Source organism: Malus domestica, chromosome 10 (assembly GCF_042453785.1).
Source record: "Malus domestica chromosome 10, GDT2T_hap1".
NCBI classification, from domain to species: domain Eukaryota; kingdom Viridiplantae; phylum Streptophyta; class Magnoliopsida; order Rosales; family Rosaceae; genus Malus; species Malus domestica.
In genome coordinates, this window is record NC_091670.1 from 36,577,634 (window position 1) to 36,596,973 (window position 19,340).

At 35.9% G+C, this 19,340-nt stretch overlaps 1 protein-coding gene and 2 long non-coding RNA genes across 5 annotated transcripts; 2 read left to right on the forward strand and 1 right to left on the reverse strand.

Moving 5' to 3' along the window:
* The first annotated feature begins 3,903 nt into the window (after nt 1-3,903).
* Nucleotides 3,904-7,884, forward strand: LOC114827758 (uncharacterized). 3 transcript variants are annotated; one of them, XR_011572154.1, is made up of 8 exons: nt 3,904-4,174; nt 4,897-5,035; nt 5,839-5,922; nt 6,013-6,088; nt 6,284-6,376; nt 6,602-6,738; nt 7,005-7,081; nt 7,170-7,884. It is a non-coding gene; the product is annotated as an uncharacterized lncRNA (long non-coding RNA). The 3 variants fall into 3 exon arrangements; XR_011572153.1 differs by having other exon boundaries at nt 6,284-6,738; XR_011572152.1 differs by having other exon boundaries at nt 6,013-6,738.
* A 601-nt stretch (nt 7,885-8,485) lies between these two features.
* Nucleotides 8,486-11,097, forward strand: LOC139188701 (uncharacterized). Its single transcript, XM_070806382.1, has 3 exons — nt 8,486-9,125; nt 9,600-9,922; nt 11,077-11,097. The coding sequence occupies exons 1-3, from the start codon at nt 8,486-8,488 to the stop codon at nt 11,095-11,097; spliced, it is 984 nt and encodes a 327-aa protein (XP_070662483.1).
* A 264-nt stretch (nt 11,098-11,361) lies between these two features.
* On the reverse strand, nt 11,362-15,933 carry LOC139188908 (uncharacterized). Its single transcript, XR_011572324.1, has 5 exons — nt 15,664-15,933; nt 15,458-15,528; nt 14,539-15,364; nt 11,900-12,691; nt 11,362-11,809 (listed from the first exon to the last, which is right to left on the reverse strand). It is a non-coding gene; the product is annotated as an uncharacterized lncRNA (long non-coding RNA).
* Between the last annotated feature and the right edge of the window lie 3,407 nt (nt 15,934-19,340).

Genomic DNA, 19,340 nt, shown 5'->3' on the forward strand with positions numbered 1-19,340 from the left:
TAGGGAACAAGAACCTTACCTTTTTAACGTTGATCTGTGCGTGAATGGTGAACTTAACATTCGTCCATACAAGGTTGACGGAAACAGGAGAAAATCGAGAGGGATGAGAGAGAATGCACGAGAAGGAGAGAGAAATGGAGTGAAAATGTGTATGTGTGTGTGGCACACATGGTCCTCAACCAAAACCAAATAAACACAATAATTCCTAAGTGTTCCAAAAACTTAGGAAAATTTAGAATTTGTCCAAATAAAACCTCACCCACAAAACCACACAAAACATCCAAGGGTAAATAAGTAATTTCACGCCTAGAATTATAATATTTCGGGACGGGCTGTGACAATCTACCCTCCTTATAAAATTTCATCCTCGAAATTACATACAACCAATACATCCACTAATAATCATAAAACAAGCGTGGATACATCTCTCTCATCCCATCATCTGTCTCTCAAGTAGCTTTTTCCACTGAATGATTTCTCCATAATACTTTCACCAAACGCACTATCTTATTCCTTAGCTCTTTATCTTTCCAATCCAAAATAGTCACTGGTTCCTTGTCGTAAGTCAAATCCAAATTAATTTCCAAAGTTTGAGGAGGAATCATTGTGAAGGATCTGAGACATAATGTCGAAGCATCGAAACATGAAATACGTCATGCACTTTGGACAACTCTGGAGGCAACTCAAGCCTGTAAGCAACATCATCGACTCGCTTGGTGATCATATATGGTCCAATGTACCTAGGACTCAACTTGCCATTCTTTCCAAATCGTACAACACTTTTCCAAGGTCATAGCTTCAAAAATACCCAATCACCTACATTATACATCCGGTCAATGGCATGCTTGTCTGCTAAGCTATTTTGTCGATCATGGGCCGCTTTCAGATTAGACTTAATTACTTGAACATTTTGAGTAGTCTCGTCAACAAACTCAGGGCTCACTAAAACTCTTTCGCCAACCTCTGACCAACATAATGGTGTATAACAAGATTTCCCGTAAAGCGCCTCAAATGGTGCCATACCAATGCTCGAATGGTAACTGTTGTTGTAGGCGAACTCCATCAGATTGTTGTAGGCAAACAATCATGCCAACCATCGCCAAACTGAAGTACTGAAGATCTTAGCATATCCTCCAATGTCTGAATAGTCTTATCAGATTGTCCGTTTGTCTGAAGGTGATATGCTGTACTATAAAGTAATCTCGTACCAAGAGCTTCCTGAAATGCTACCCAGAACTTGGAAGTAAATCTAGGGTCCCGATCTGAGATAATATTAACTGGAACGCCATGGTACTTCACAATCTTCGATATGAATAACTTAGCTAATCGGCTTAATGAATTTTTTTCCCTCACTGGAATAAAATGTGCTGACTTATTAAGCCGATCAACTATCACCCAAATGCCGTCATAACCATTATGTGTACGAGGAAGCTTGTACACAAAATCCATGGTAATGTTTTCCCACTTCCACTGTGGAATGGAAAGCGGCTGCATCAACCTAAACGGCTACTTCCTTTCAGCTTTAACCTGTTAGCAAATGGCACATCTACTCACATATTCGGCAATTTCCCTTTACAAACATAATTTATTATTTAAATTTAAAAACTACAACAACTTAAATTTAAAAAACTACAACTTATGTTTAAAAATTACAACTTAAATTTAAAAACTACAACAACTTAAATTTATAGGGAAAAAAAAGAGATTTTTTAAATATTTTTTTACAAATTTTGGCCGAAAAAAAATTCAAATTCAAATCCAACGGCTAGTTAACATCAGCTAGCCGTTGGATTTGAATTTTTTTTTTTTGCTATAAATAGGATGGATAGTGGGCTATAATTCACACACCTTTGAATTCAATCTATTTCAATTCAATTTCTTTCAATGAATTCCAACTGGGGTCTTCATCCAATTCCGAATTAGAAGAAAAATGGGCACAAATGAGATGAGATGATGAGGAGTCTGATGAAGAAGATGAAGCATGGCACAACACACAATATGTGGCAACTATGGCTGTGGCCATGGTGTGTCAGCCAACTGAGGAACAAGCTCAATAGGGTGGCTCTGTTGCTGGTCGCTCTTGCAAACCATGAAACAGAGTGATGACGCATGCCAATCTGATAACAACTACTTCAACCTTAACTCGGTGTACACAAAGTGGGTGACACTTGTCCAAGAAATTCCAAACCCTAAAAATGAGGCCGAAAAGTGTTTTACCTTACACCAAGAGGCATATCGGAAAGATGTTGAGAGAGCTTTTGGTGTTCTACAAGTACGGTGAAAGATCATCAAGGAATCGACAAGAGGGTGGAGTCGAGAAAATTTGGACTCCATTATGATGTCTTGCATCATATTACACACAACATGATTGTGGAGGATGAGCGAGATAAGTATATTGATGGAGAGTTCGATGACGACCAAAAGGATCCAAATAGGTCAAGAAGGGCTCGTGCTAAAATATATGATGGGCCTAATTTGCCTTTCAATCCAAGAACTAGTAGTATCTCTATAAATGAGTACATGAGGCGCTATAAGATGATACGTTCCTGTGCCACAAACAAGTACCTACAACAGGATCTTGTTGTACATCTTTGGGCCAAAAGAAGCATAGGGTAGGCGTTTAAGTTTTATGTTGTTAAATATTTTTAAAAATGTTATTTAAGTTTCATGTTGTTAAATGTTTTTTTTTATGTTGGTTAATGTTATTTAATGTTGTTTCATGTTACTTAATTTAATTTAATGTTGTATAATGACTTAGGAAGTTATAGGAAAAAAAATAGAATTTAAAAAAAATATGAAACAAATTTTGTAAAATAGAAGTTATAGGAAAAAAAATTTGTAAAAAAAAAAATTCAAAAATAATGGCTAGCTGACGTCAACTAGTTGTTGTATTTAAAAATTTAACCTACCATTCCTGTCGAATATAACCGACAAAAGTAATGCACAATGTTGTCGGTTATATCCGACATGAATACTCAAAATTTTGGCCCAGCCCGGGGCTAGCTGGCTCATTTGGGCCAGCTGGTTGGCCTTTGGGCCCTTTTTTGTCCATTTGGGCCCACGAGCCCTTTGGCCTAAGGCCATCTCCAACCGATGGCTGGCCAAAAGGCTCGTTTTAGTCCTCTGGCCCTCCAAAATATTAATATTTTAATGAACAGTAAATAGCCATATTTGCCTCTGTCTCCAACAGAGAGCCAAAGGGCTAGAGGGCTCGTTTTAGCCCTGTCACAAAAAACCGTCTCCAACCGAGGGCCAAACATAATTTATTATTTAAAAACTACAACTTAAATGTTGTTTAACTTTCATGTTGTTAAATGTTTTTTTTATGTTGTATAATTTTTATGTTGGTTAATGCTATTTAATGTTGTTTCATATTGTTTAATGTTGTTTCATGTTACTTAATTTAATTTAATGTTGTATAATGGCTTATGAAGTTATAGGAAAAAAATAGAATTAAAAAAAATACGTAACAAATTTTGTGAAATATAAGTTATAGGAAAAAAATAGAATTTAAAATAAAATGAAACAAATTTTGTGAAATAGAAGGTATAGGAAAAAATGGAATTTAAAAAAAATATGAAACAAATTTTGTAAAATAAAAGTTATAGGAAAAAAAATAGAATTTAAAAAAAATATGAAAAATATAAGTTATAGGAAAAATTTTGTAAATAAAAAATAATAATAAAAAAAATTCAAAGCATTCCTGTTAGTTATAACCGATAGGAATACACTCGTATTATTTAGTATAAATGTATTACTGTTAGTTATAACCGACAGAAAATCCGACACATTTAAAAAAAATCTGGCTAGCCCGAGGCTGGCTGGCTGAAAGTGGCCAGCCCTCTGGCCTAACCCTTGGTTGAAGACAATTTTCGGGGTATTTTCGGCCCTCTGGACCCTTCGGTTGGAGATGGTAGTATCTCGACCCACCTTTTGGCTAGATGTTTCCCCCACCGTTTTCAGACTCTCGACCCACCTTTTCTCTACCTGACTCCTGCTCTCCCCGTCTCCCTCCTCGCCTCATCTCCCAATCTCTCAACTTATTTTAGATTTACACTTAAAATCTCATATGAATCTCCTTGGTCTCAAAGGTGTCCTCTCCTCTGAACCCAGAAAAGCTTTGGCCTTCCGACGACTCTGGCTACCATAATCTAAGCGGTTCAGCAGCTAATAGGTATGCCTAATTTTGCATTTCAATATTGTTGGGTAGAATCGAAAGGACCCGAGATGGAGAGTTCTAATTTTTATTTAAATTGCATGTCACCTAGATGAAAAATTGAAAAAGTTTATGAATTTCGTAAATCGGGAAATACATTGGAAGTTACGCTAATAAGAGTTCTAACTTTTATTTAAATTGAAAGGAACCCATATAGAAAGTATGAATTTTTACTACGATTTTTTTTCATTTTCTCAAACATGATAAGTTATCTCAATCTAAGTTAATTACCCAGTTGTTGAATTTGATAAAGAATGTGATTTTTTAGATGACAGAGTTATCTCAATAAGGAACAAACGATAATTCATGTGGAATATATTACCTAACAAAAGTTGGGGATTAAGCTATTTGCGTTATTTGATTATATTGTGGGTTATTGGTTAGAAAATTACTGAATTTTGTGCTGTTTGTGTGATTGTGTTTTCCATTAGGTTTGTTCTACGCAAATATCATGGTTTCAATTTTTCTTATGCTTTTTATTGTCGGGTAGTTCTTTCAAATAAGTTTTAGCTCTATTATTCTGTAATTATTTGGAGTTTGATGGTGTTTGTGTACTGTTGCAAGTGATTACCAAAAAATCACTTTTGAGTGCACATGTAGGGAATAGTCCTTACTTCTTTGCTTTAAATCCTAATTAATGTATCATACGTAATGGTTCAATTGAGTTGTGTTTTTTGCAGGATGAGGATCTGTGCAGACTGATGGACTTGGTATTGCTTGGGGGAGCAACATGTCAGGACTTAAATTATTTCCAAGTATTATCCAGTTTATAATATGGTGGAATAAATATTGGATGCCTGATGAGCAAAAGAAACAGAGGTATATGTATGTCTTCTTATTAACAAGGACTCAATGACGCTTGCTTCCATGTTGATTGGTCTTTCTGCTCTATCTTTCTACTATTTTAGTGATTGGTCATCGTGTGAATTTAGATATGAATGTGCATTTTTAAGTTATAGAACATTACAAATTATAAATGTAGGGTTAAAGTAGGTTTGGCTCTTCAAGACTCCAGCAAAGTGGGGAAATAACACGGTGTTCTTACGAAAATGGTTGCCTGAAAATTAACATAAATGGATCTCACACAACTCTTTAGACATGATAAGCCTATTGTAGGAGTATGCAAGTCCAGAAAATTAATGTAGACATGAAAAAATCACTATTCAGATGATTGTTCGATGAAATGAATATAAACACACACACAAATGAAGCGAGCAAGGTGTGGAAATTTTAGATTTACAACTACAAAAGATAAAGAAGTTCCCTTAGAGCAAATTAAATGAAATTGAAAGAAAGAAGCACTATGAATATTTGAGATATAACTGATCATGGTGGTTGGGGTGTTAAAAATGCATGTGCCTTTCTGTTTTGATTGAAATGGTTGAAGAAAATGTGCTATACATGCATAGGTACCCATTTCTATACACTTTTCGACGATCTTATAAATATTTTCCTATATTTATGCTTATTGTTCTCTCAATTAACAATTCAGCAGAAGAAGGTGTATATTTCCGTCAACCTTTATTCATACTTGTCTCCTAAACATTTTTATATTCTTTACTTTAAGTTTGATACATACGTGCACTCATTTTTAACTAACCAAATGTATATTTTACTTTCAGATTTATAGCAAAATGAGCTTACCTCCGATCCACATTTTGAAACCTTTTCAGTTGAACAAAAAGTTTGGAGTTTCTGTTTTGCATGTAAAGCTTCAATTTTCATATCAAGTTTTCGTTTTTCTTTTGAATGAGAGAAGAAGCTGTAATTTGGGTTTATAATTTTTCCAATTGCAGATTTACGAAGTTGGACCGAACTTTTAAAATATACTTCAGGATTTGGAAAAAAAAAATGTTGCTTTTGCTACATCAGGTTCTGAATTGCCCATACCATTTTTCTAATTAGAGAATATCAAGCACAATCCTTTTAATATACATAAAGTTTCCTTCTGCTTCGTTTTTTTTTTGTTTTTGTGATTTTATTGTATTGTATTATGTAAGAATGCATGTTTTACTCAAGAGTTACGTATAAATTTTAGGTTTTTGTCCACATATGTTCACATTCTAGACATGTTACATGTTATACAATGAGCATGGCCATGCAGCATCAATGAGGTTCCAATTCTTAGCTTCACAACGCGGGTGCATAGAACAGTTCACGGTAAGCAAGTCATCGGTACAAAACTATTACGCATGTTAGTATGTGTGGAGAAACAATCACCTACTTTTAATTTTGCTTACATTTCTATTTCAACTTATTTTCTGGTTGAGCTGCTATGATATATCTCCTTAGAGTGTTGTTCTGTTTTTTTTATTAATTCTCACTAATTTGTCGTTACGCTTTAAGATTAATGTTTCAATTAGGTTATGTTTTCTGCGGAAGTAGGGTTTGCGCAGGGTGATGTAGTTGCTATTCCTTAGGGAGCACCATCCCACGGCTTTACGTATTCATCATACAAGCGTGATCCAGTTTATAACATGGTGGGATGAATATTAGGTGCGTGATGAGCAAAAGAAGCAGAGGTAACAAGGAGTCATCATGTTAATAGTGATTGATGGCCATGTTTAGCTCCTAATTTCTCTAATGAATATTCAATTACAATAAAATGCAGTATTATATAGTAAATCAGTTCCCACTTTTTTTTTGCCACTAAACTTTATTTTCCATTTTTCTTAGGAAGAAAGATTTTTGTTGAGCTTTTGAGCTTTTGAGCATAATCTTAGACTAGTGGTGGTAACAATGGAGAATCCTAACTTCTTTGTGGTGGGAATCGATGGTTCAAATGCAGCATTCAGGCCAGTTGATAAGAGCAGGGGTCAAAATGCAGAGCAAGTGACATGTGGTTCAGACAATCCTCTAAATCAGGTTTAATTTTGTCTCAAATATGCATAAATCATTGCCCTATGGTAAATTTTGAGTTGAGCTTTGATAAGAGTTACCTTATCACTGAGAGATTGTGTTGCACCACCTCATTTTCTACTTATGCCACAAGCAGAGGTGGAGCCACGGTGGGGTCAATGGGGTCGCACGACCTCTTGGAAGCCATGGAAATAACCTTAGAGGTCCCTTGGAGCTGCTGGTGCGACCTCTCGGAGCTGCACACCACATGTTCGACAGAATGTCTGAAAGAAGAAGGCAGCCTTGCAGGTTGAAGAAGAAGGAGGCGCCACGCGCGGGCCTTTTTTTTTAAAACAACCTGGGCAAAACGACGTCGTTTTGGCCCAAGGAATTATTTTTAAATGACCTGGCCAAAACGACGTCGTTTTGGCTCAAGCAATTTTTTTTAAATGACCTGGCCAAAACGACGTCGTTTTGGGCCAGGTCTGAAAAGAAAAAAAAAGCAGCTCTCCTTCTTCTTTCACAAATCCGACTCCCCCATTCCAAAACCCCTAATTTTCTTTTGTTTTCTCCTCCCCCAACCCTAAGTTCCAAACTCAACCCCCCCCCCCCAACCCTTAACTCCATCTCCTCCCTTGCTGCCGCCATTAAGGTGCCTTTGTGCTGTCGTCGTCATCGATGTGGTAGTGGTGCCGCGCCAGCTACTCTCTTTGTATTGCTCATTGACATTGTTATTGTGAAATTTCACAATTCAAGTAAGTTCTAAACCCTATGTATAATGTATAATATATTTAATTTAATTGAAACCTAATTCATATTTATTTTGATTATATTGGTGGTTTGTTTATATTGTGAGTTTTTATTTTCATTATTTTGTATATGTAGAATATATTTAATTTAATTGAAATCCAATTCATATTTATTTTTATTATGTTGATGGTTTGTTTATATTGTGAGTATTTATTTTGAATATTTTGTATATGTAGAATTATTATGGAACGGTTGTCATCATCGGGTTCGAGTAGTTCGAATAATGTTGATAGTTCAAATACTGTTGGTAGTTCAAGAACTCCAAGTTCAAGACAAAATCAGTTAGATGGTGTTTTGGGTAATCTTCGAGCGGATCTTGGTAAGAATTCAAATGATAGATTATGATGCTAATATGAGAGATGAGGTCCGAAGATCATATCTACAAAAAGGACCTTGTCAACCTAGAGGTCATAATTTCCCAATAACTAATATGTCGGGAATTAATTGACGCTTCATTCCCCAATGGTTTGATGAGTTTGATTGGTTGGAGTATAGTATATCTAAAGATGCGGCATTTTGTCTCTATTGCTATCTCTTTAAAACCAATTTTGAATAGGTGGGTAGTGAAGCTTTCACTAGAGATGGATTTAAAACTTGGAAGAAGGGAGAGAAAGATTTAAGATGCATGTTGGACCGGTTGGGAGTGTTCATAATAAGGCTAGAGAAGCTGCTACAAATTTGATGAATCAAGCTACACATATTGAAACGGCAGTGAGCAAACACTCTGACCAAGCTCGTAAGGTTTATCGCACATGCTTGAATGCATCAATCAAGTGCACTAAGTTTTTATTGCGACAAGGTCTTGCTTTTCGTGGCCATGATGAAAGTGCCACTTCAAGCAATAGGGGAAATTACTTGGAGCTATTGCAATTCCTTGCAGATAATGATGATAAAGTTAGAGAAGTTGTGATGGAAAATGCTCCGAGAAATCTCAAATTACTAGCTCATTCCATTCAAAAAGAAATTCTGAATTCATGTGCCCTTGAAACACTTGATGCTATCATGGATGGTCTAAAAGATAGATTCTTTTCAATATTGGTGGATAAAGCACGTGATGTGTCGGTGAAAGAGCAAATGGCTATGGTGTTGCGTTATGTGGATGACAATGTGCATGTAATTGAAAGATTTGTGGGTATCCAATATGTTACCGACACTACTTCAAGTTCACTAAAGGATGCTATTGACACATTCTTTTCTCGCAACGGTTTGAGCATTTCTAAGCTACGAGGACAAGGTTATGATGGTGCTAGCAATATGAGAGGTGAGTTGAATGGCCTTAAAACAAAGATATTGAGAGAACAACCTTGTGCATATTATGTTCATTGCTTTGCTCATCAACTTCAACTAGCTCTTGTTGCCGTAGCAAAGAAGAATATAGACATTGCCTATTTTTTTGCAACGGCTAATAATGTGGTTAATCATGTTGGAGCATCTTGTAAGCGGCGTGATTTACTTAGATAACAACTTCAAGAAGAGCTTGTGATAGCTTTTGAAAATGATTGTCTTATAACGGGGCGAGGCTTAAATCAAGAAACAAGTCTCAAACGTGCCGGTGACACACGATGGAACTCACATTATGGTACCTTGATTAGCATCATTTCCATGTTTACATCTGTGGTTCATGTGCTTCAAATGGTTATTGATGATAATCCCAATGAAAGTGCGGGTGATGCAAATAAGTTAATGAGAGAAATACGTATTTTTGAGTTTGTGTTTCACCTTTTCTTGATGAAAGTCATATTGGGACTCACAAATGATTTGTCACAAGCATTGCAAAGGAAAGATCAAGAAATTGTGAATGCAATGGCTTTAGTGAAATCATGCAGGGAAAAACTACATTGGATGAGGAATAATGGGTTCGATGCATTGGTTGATGAAGTATCTTCTTTTTGTGAAAAACATCATATTGATGTTCCTAACATGGATGAGGCATTTATACTTCCAAGGAGGTCAAGGCGTAATGCTCCAATAAGGACAAATTGTCATCATTATCGTGTGGAGCTCTTTATTTATGTCATTGATGAGCAAATTACGGAGTTAGAGGATCACTTTAATGAGGTAAATACTGATTTGCTTATTTGTTTGGCATGTTTGAGTCTGAAAGATTCATTTGTAGCTTTTGATAAGCCAAAGTTACTTTGTCTTGCTCAATTTTATCCTCAAGACTTTTCGGATGAGGATCGTTTGGCACTTGAAGATCAACTTGAGATTTATATTCATTATGTGCGTTCCAGTAGTGATTTCTCTCAATTGGAAGGGATTGGTGATCTTGCAAAAAAAAAATGGTGGAGACAAGGATGCATCAAGTATTCAATTATGTATATTTGTTCATTACATTGTCTTTAGTTTTACCAGTTGCAACTGCTTCAGTGGAGAGAGCATTTTCTGTCATGAATATTGTTAAGGGTCCACTTAGGAACAAAATGGGAGATCAATGGTTGAGTGATATCTTGCTTGTTTATATTGAGAGAGATATTTTTGCTTGTATTGAAAATGAAGCTATAATGCTTCGTTTTCAAAATATGAAACCTCGTCGTGGACAATTATAGCTTGTAATATTGTTTCCATTATGAATTATGAATGAAAGTACTAATATGTTTTTCCATCCTAAATTTTTATTTGGACTTTTACACTAAAACCCCTTATGGAAAGATTCCTGGCTCCGCCACTGGCCACAAGGAATCAAGATTCAATTTTGAGTCTCCGTGTAGGTGCATTTTAGGACTCAATTAAATAATCATGACTTTCAAATCCATATGAAAACTCATCATGTTAATTGTATATAGCTGATACTTAGAAATTTGCTCTTTTGGTTGTACATAGGCTCGTAATGTAAAGCCAATAGAATATAAATGCAAATTGAAAGATTTATTTTACCATGTGGATTCATCTGCTTTGATTGTTTTTTAAATTATTTAGAAATGGATGTGTTAAATTATGGTTATAGTTTCAAAACCCGCAACGGAGCACATGCTTTTGGCTAGTATGTTAACTAAAGTAGACTACGTCACCTTATTCACATCTCTCTTTATCCTTCTAGTCCTTAATTTTTTTAGTTTTGTTCATTATAAAAGTTGAAAAAAAATAAAAACTAAAAGAATGATCGTAAATTATTTTCCTTTCCATTGTCCGTAAGAAATACATCAATTTATTTTACGAATCGACTTAAGTGATTTCTAATATAACAATCTCTTTTTCAATCCACTCTACAGGAATATAATGCTTGGAGTTAAAGTTTTCGAACCCAGAAAATGGCCAATTGTTATAGACGGTAACGACTAACTAGTAAAAATGCTTGTACGTTGTTGCGGGACTTGAATGCATCCGCCTTAACCACATAAATAAGACACATTTAACCTAAAAAAAAATCAACATAATCATGAACGAACAAGAGGGATAGATGAGTGAACGGTGTCGGTAAGATAAGCAGTTTGACTTTTATATAACCGAGCTGATTACAAAAGATACAGTTACGAAAAATGCTTTATTTCCCTGAGAAACAGAAGCAACATGCATTTAACACTTGTATTGCCTTTCAAGTTAAGATGGCAAAATATATGTCCTGCAGGCCAGACACGTGTTTTAACAGCTAAACAAAAAAGCAAAAAATGTGGGTTATTCTTGTGTCAGCAGCTAATGTTTCAAGCATATGTTCAAAGCAAAAAAGATGCAGGATGCCTGTTTCCATAAGTCACAGAAGAAACAGAAGGAAGATGCAGTCCATACATATTTTGCTTATGTAGTTAAGGTGGCAAAATATGTCCTGCAGGCCAGACACCTGTTTTAGCAGTTAACAAAAAACATAAAAACTGTTTTGTTGTCGTTTCAGCAAGTAAGTTTTCAAGCACACATGTTCAAAGGCAAAAAACATGGAGAGCGGCTTTGTAGCAGCTGATAACAGAGACTGCGGGCATTCATTTTTTCCATGGGCGAACATCTTCAAGACTATAGCAAAAAACATAAATCATAGTTTAGAAAACACTGGTACGACATATGTTAAGTAGGTGTGCGTGCGAAAAACAAATTGTAATATACCTATCTTTGATTTTTTTGGCTTGAAACTTTGTTCTAAGTGCGCCTATCGACTCTTTGTCTGCGGGCTCAATCTTAGGGACAACCAAATTGTGGAATTCTCTAGCAATTCTAGCACAATTGGTTGTCTCTGTTTGCTCGTTGCGAGGTTTTTTGCTATGAATAAAGGTATAATTTATAAGGTCAGAGATAAACGTGATAGGCATGGAAAAGAGTGTGAAAGAGTGGTGCGAAAAGATTGGCTAACAATTTTTGATAAGCGACAAACCACATATGTATACCTAAGATAAGCAAGCATATTCATTAAGATTTACACATGAGATGATAATTGAGAGGATAACTTAACTTGTCAGATTTGTCTGCTTGATCAAGGAACAACGCTCTCTTTGAAGTCTTGGTAGGTGCAACTGATTGGGGTTCTTGATCTAGTTGTTGGGAAGGTGTCAATAGGGTGAGGGTCACTTCACTCATAATTTGTTTTCATATGGTAGCAGCAGACGTTTGTGGCTTGATTAAGGTAATCGCTAGGTTCGAGGGCAGTTGATCTTGAAGCAGTCCATAAATGATGAAGTACGTTTTTCGGAAGTCACTGTTTTGATTCCCAAAAGAAAGCTGAAATCTCTTTGCCTCGCCAACCAAATTTTTCAGAATCGGTGGCACCACGAAGGGATCCTTATATCTGTACTTTATCACCAAGTGTTGCAAAAAACACGAAGTATCTTTTCGGCATGCCTTCCTATCATGAGGAAGTTGTGTTGATTCGTGCTATCTTCCACAATAAGATTGATTTTGAGCCTATGCAAGGGTTGGATATTTTTATGTCAGGCAACCATTACTGCTAATACCAATCCGAAACTACAGATTGCCAAAAACATCTCAATAAAAAATTAAGACAAAAAAACAATCTCCCTATAGACATCACAAAAATTGAAAACAAAGTTTACCCAAATGAAAATCTCACATTTCTCTTTTTTTCCAGATGGGATACACAATGAATGCAAAGCCATGGTAGAACCCGTGCTCGAGTCAAATATATAGACAGTCAAATAATCCTCTGGATTTTAGCACAACTTACAAAATTAGATAAACATAAATTCCAATTTAATCTTTTTCTACGCATTTTTTTCTTGCAACACTGTCGGGTACCGAACACCACCAAAATTGACCTCACCGACACACAAATAAGCACAGTGAGAGTGTGTGGGGGCATATATAAAGCTCCAGAAATGGATTCAATCTGCTACTCTTAAGAACACTCAAGCAACCAAATCCCTAATTACTCAAGCAACCGAATTCAATATTTCTCAACAAATTAAACGCAAATAAAATACAAAAAATTATAAAAATCAAATGAAAATAATAAAGCTGCAAAACTAAGCAGAAGAAGTTCAAGATCCGATTGAAAAAAGTAGCAAGAATATACCTTTTCAAATCGAAGGGATCCATTGGATCCCAAACTAATAAACACATGTAAATACTTGAATAAAGAATCCCCTAAAATCTGCAGCAACCAACAACCAAAATGTATACCCCACACATGTTTCAGCCCAACCCCTTTATAATCATCAAGGTCACTCACATTAAACTCCATCAAAATGACTTTGGAAACACCAAATACCCCCTTGGAAAGCCTTGAATTGAATATTTAACAACTCAATGCACCACTGTGGATAACCCAGCATACAACGAATTATTTAAACAGTTTCAACCACAAATGTAAGGAGTGAGAATAGTGAAACACATATATGATGTACACTTTCCTCCCGTTGTTTACAAAAAATGCACTACATTAATAAATCACTTTTCGGATTCAATGTCTTTTATCCAGACCTCCTGACCTCTTAGGTGATTTTTACTGGAGCCAACTTTCTAAATTAACCTAATTATGCAACAATGCTACATGCTTGCAAACCCCATATATAAGCCAACAATTTGTCGTCAATTACTGTAACCACTACCTTTAGAATGGTAACTTGACCAAAAGAAGTGTGGGTTTGTTACGAAAGTGACTGTGGAGAGCTTTTTAACATTGGGAATTAACTTCTTAGAAAAACACAAAATAATACCATAATCCAGTGGATTCGCGTTATATATAATCCATTTCTTTGACAAAATAACAAATGCAGGAAAACAGTGATGCCCCTTAGCAATTTTTGCGTTAATTTCGCATGCAGTGATGAGGGTTCGATGGCCTGACATCTATGGCAAGTCCAACAATTGGAACTCCAAATATAAAGACGCTTTCTTTACAAAAACAACTTCCAATAAAAATCCATGAGTGTTCCAAAACTTTTATCAACCAAACACACTTCCATCCATATGTACATCAGAGTGAATTCAAGCGGTTGTAGATTGAGTCATGAGGTATAAAGATAAACTGAAAGACATTATTCAGTATAGCAAAATTAACGATTGATAAACACAAAAAAAGTAGTTTCATAACACATGCACACCGATCTCTCTATTAAGTGCAAAGACATATGTAACGCCAGTTTCGTCAGGCATTAAATCTTGTTGTTGCACAAAAGATTATAGGTATAAAAACATCATTAGTCATCAATTTAATAATTGCAAGAAATTCAAAAATGACTAAGCAACTTAATATAACAGTTAGATGTAAAACATGTACAAAAGAAAATTACCATGGTTCGGGTAATCTATTTAACAAACCATGCTCATTGCACTCAAACGATCCAGAAGTTTTATTGACAGCTTTATGGCAGGACGCGCACAACTTGTACCACCAACCCCTAGTCAAATCGAATCCAAGGATAGTCGCTTGACATGCGAAACTTGCATTCTGTTATGGAATCACAGGGTTTTTAAATAATGAAAGACATTTAACCATCACCTTGTAAACATGGAATATAAATGAATAAAGAAACAAAGCAAGAGATAGCCAAGGAAGATGCACCACTAAAATTCTATTATTAAAAAGATGCGATTTTTGTTAACAGGTTGGTGATAAGAGAATAACTTGTGTAACGCAGGATCAAGCAGAAGCAACTCATCAATCATTTGGACTCATAATTAGGACCGACAACATGGCCCGTATACATCTCAGCTGAGGTGGGCAGGATTTGAACATGCGATCTTAGATGCTTAAACTTGTTTCGTGTATGTTTAGGCTAAGAAAGATCAACCGAAGAAATATAAATGCCAAAGTTATTAAAGAAGGGTTGTCGATTTACTTTTGTTTGTATTGGGAGAGCTATGGAATGTCCGGATTGAAAACAAAAATGGTCGATCCCGTGCTTCCAAGAACAGGGTTTCCTATAGATAACACATAACAATAAAAAAATTGAAGCTTAAAGCAGCTAAATAAAGCACGTCGGGGTATAACCTTGGTATTGTTTTACTTTGAGGCTTGTTAAAGCAACAAATACGGGTGATAAAACTGATTGTATTTTGCTGTCCTCAAAACTTGTTGCAGCCTCTCCCCATAAGGTGATCCTAACTGTTTCGCCCCTGTAAGTAATAAAAAAGGCGATTTTTTATACGTCATAAATATGGTGCCACATATGTAAATTGTAATCAGAACTTAACGCAAACAAAAATTACCTGAAATTTTGCAGGATAAAATTTCTCTTCTTCGCAATTCTTGCGTTTTGGACAGTGACCTCTTCAGCCGGCTGCATAGTCGTCAAGCAATCAAATACATTTGCAAATGATATTTAGTGGTGGGAATGATTGCACACCGAAGCCAACAAAAAAATTATAATGATGATTTCAGATTTTGGTGCAGCACTTAAAACTAAATTTGTTACCTATAAGCTTAAGCATCATTGTCGATTCTTTTATGAAGCTGATCAAACTAAATGAAATTGAACCACTGCTTAGGGATCTCCTGCTTTGTTTTGTTAATGGGAACGATTGCGGTTTTCCTATTTAATTCAACCTCAACAAGATGAGGGACAACTTTGCTCGATGTCTTGTTGTGAACAATGGGAAATTTATTGATCTCGTATGCATCGCCAACTCTCAGATGCTCCAAAAAAATTGGATGTCTCGAGCGTTCATGATTGCGTGAACTACATCCCCCTATTAGAAGGAGAAAATTAAAATAAGACAGATTACTAAATAAGCGGGAGAACATTTAACGCATGTGGCTTAAGAATCTCATAAACAGTGAGGATAACATAATTGTGGCCACATAGATAGCATTTAAGATCAAATGCAACATAATAGCGGAGATTGATTTAAGACAGCAATTGAAGCAACCTTGTAAAATCACTTTTAGTTATATTTGTATGGGCAAAAAAAAAAACAAATAAAACAAATAAAGAAAAAGAAGAATTGATGGTTTCTACTTAGTTTCATTTGCACGTTTAAAAAATCTTGTTCAAACATAATAAAATATTATCTCTCCAATGAAATGCAAAAAGAGCAAAAGTGTCCATGACACACTCTCAAATTTGTTATTGTAAGAATGAAATTTATCGTAAGCCATGCCATTATATGGATTTGATTTCTTGTCCATTTGCATGAATCTGTTGGCCCAACATAAAAATTAATGTTGAGGCCCATGATTGAATCCAGTAAAACAATAAACCAAACAAACGTTAATCACGTGGAAGTGATGTATAATTGGACAGCGAAATGCATAGAGCAGTTAGTTCATGAACTTTAGGGCATGTTTGACCACAAAATTTGTTGTACTAAGAACATTGTGTGCACGCTTGGATACATAAAAACGTTAGCATCTTACGATAACAAAAAAAGGTGTAAACTCTCACATGTTTATCGACAAACACACAATCAAGATTGAAGCTGAGGATCATCTCCGATGCTTTTTGTGACCCACATCCTGCAAACCCTGATTCAGAGCTTGTTTGTTGGCTGGTATGGCCTCAGACAATGAACTGGCATCATTTCCATCAATCTAGATAGATAAAAAATTCGTAAGCAAATTAAATTGAAAACTGAATAAGGTGATTTATCAAAGTAATGGTGCATTCATATTTAGAAAAATAAACAAAAAGACAAAATAATAACGCAAACTTATATCTTCATGTAAATGTTTTAAAACATCTGTATAAACTATGTTTTTTGTATAACCGTAGGGCATGTCACTATCGTGAGCAATAACAATTTTTAGACATTTTTTTGAGGTGACGCTGGATAACGCAACATATAACTGTCCATGAGAAAAAACAGGCTGAGACAGATACAGATCGACAATTTTCAAGGATTGTCCTTGGTTTTTGTTGATTGTCATCGCATAACAAATTTTTAGAGGGAATTGTCGCATTCGCAAGGCAAAGGGATATTTATGTTGAGATGATTCAGTAATTATCCTAGGGATATAAACTCTTTCACCGATGTTGCTTCCCGTTATGATTTTTGCTTGTATAATTCTATCGTTTAATTGCATCACAACCAATCGTGTTCCATTACACAACCCAGCACTTGGTTTAAATTCTTGATCAACATCACTCGGGTGCCAAATTTCAAAACCAACTTGTGGTGCGACAAAATCAAGTTGGTTCATAAATTCTATTGGATAAAGCACATCTAAATTTTCTAAATTTTCCGTTGAAGAAGACACCGAATCAAAACTAGGATAGGTACAACTTTCACGGGGCACCATACCCAACATAAAATCATTTATTTCAGTGGATGTATCATTCCGTGTCATCATAACAACTCTTTCTTACAAATATGGCACATCACAAAAATTCGTTTTGAAATTGGCATACACAGCTGAAACCATGGCTTTTATGGGATCTTCATCAAAACGGATAAGGAATTGTTCTGGAATTTGAACTTAAGAGCTTTCTTCATTAGTTGAAGATAAAGACTTGGCAGTAGTACCATTGCCAATGTATAATATCCACTTTGCAAAATCAGCGAGTTCTTGTTTTTCCCTTTCGTCCAAACTTGTTTTCGAAATCCTCATGTTTTGCTTCAAAAAGAATATGATTAAATAGGGCCAAAGGTATGAACTCATCAATGAAGCTTCAAAATGCCAATGACACTTCCGTTTGGAACAACAGAAAGAATTTGCCTAAAATCACCTCTGATAAGAATCAACTTAACCCCAAATGGCAATTGGTCAAAACCTAGTTTTGACCCTTTAAGAACATCACAAATGGACCTATCTAGAGTTTCAAAACATCGTTTATGATTCATGGGGGCTTCATCCCAAAGAATGAGAGTAGCTTCAACAATTAGTTTTGCAAGATGAGTCCCTTTTTTAATTTCACAAATCGAACAATATGTATGTTGATAGGAATTTTAATCTAGAGTGAACCGTTCTTCCACCGGGAAGCAAGAGGGAGGCAATCCCATATTGCATTGACGCCCGTTGAAGTAGTAGTCAAGTTAAAGTGATTTACCCTCCGTCAGGTTATTGAAGAAGTGTGAATGCCTAAGTACTTGAATATCATTTTGGATCATGTGACTCCAAAGATAGCATGCCAGATCCATGTGTCAAATGAGGTAACCGCCTCTAACACAATAGTTGGCTTTCTCGATCTTCCGCAAAAACCTCTTTGTCATTCAGTGGGACAGTTCTTCCACTACCAATGCATGCAATCTAATCACCCTATCATGTCCGGAAAGCCACGGTCTTCAGCTTTGTGAAGGAGTCGATCGATATCAGCTTAATTTGGTTCACGGAGGTACTTCTCTTTGTAAATCTGAACAAATGTGTGACATAATTCAACAAGATTATCAAGGCATGTAGACTTAGACATACCATATGTATCATCCATCGCATCAGCTGGGAAGGCATAGGCCAACATTCAAAGTGCAATAATAACCCTTTGATGAGATGAAAAACCAGGGCGGCCTGCTCTGTCCATCTTCTATCGAAAGTATGGACTGATATGTTGGACATCATGAAGTAAATGCTCGAAGACATGACGCCTCATTCGGAAGCGACATCTAAAATCCTTTTATGTGTACACCAAGTTGGAGTTGAAATAGTTCATCATAGTCTCATGCGCCATCTCTTTATTTCGTGGTTTGTAAAAGCGACCAGCAACAGAGCCACCCCATTTAGGTTGTTCTTCAGTTGCCTCACACGCCATGACCCCAACCATTGCTGCCTTATATGTTGTGTTGCGCCATGCTTCATCTTCTTTATCGGACTCCTTAACTTCTCGTCTCATATGCGCCCATTTATCTACCATTCCAGAATTGGATAAGGACCCTCAGTTGGAATGCGAAGAGAATCTAAAGTTTGAATTCATTGCAAGCTTGAATTAAAAGAGATACTAGAGAGGGCAAAGATGAAGGTGTGTGAATTATACCCAATATCCAGCCTATTTATGGACATTGGAAGCTGAAGATAAGAAGTGTCACATGGATAAGAATCCTATCTAAAATTTGCAAAACCAATTACATCTCGACACGTGGCACTCAAAATCCCATCCGAAAAATTATTGAGATTACATATCAGCAAGAAATGTAGAGAGTTACTCACTTTAATGACACGTGT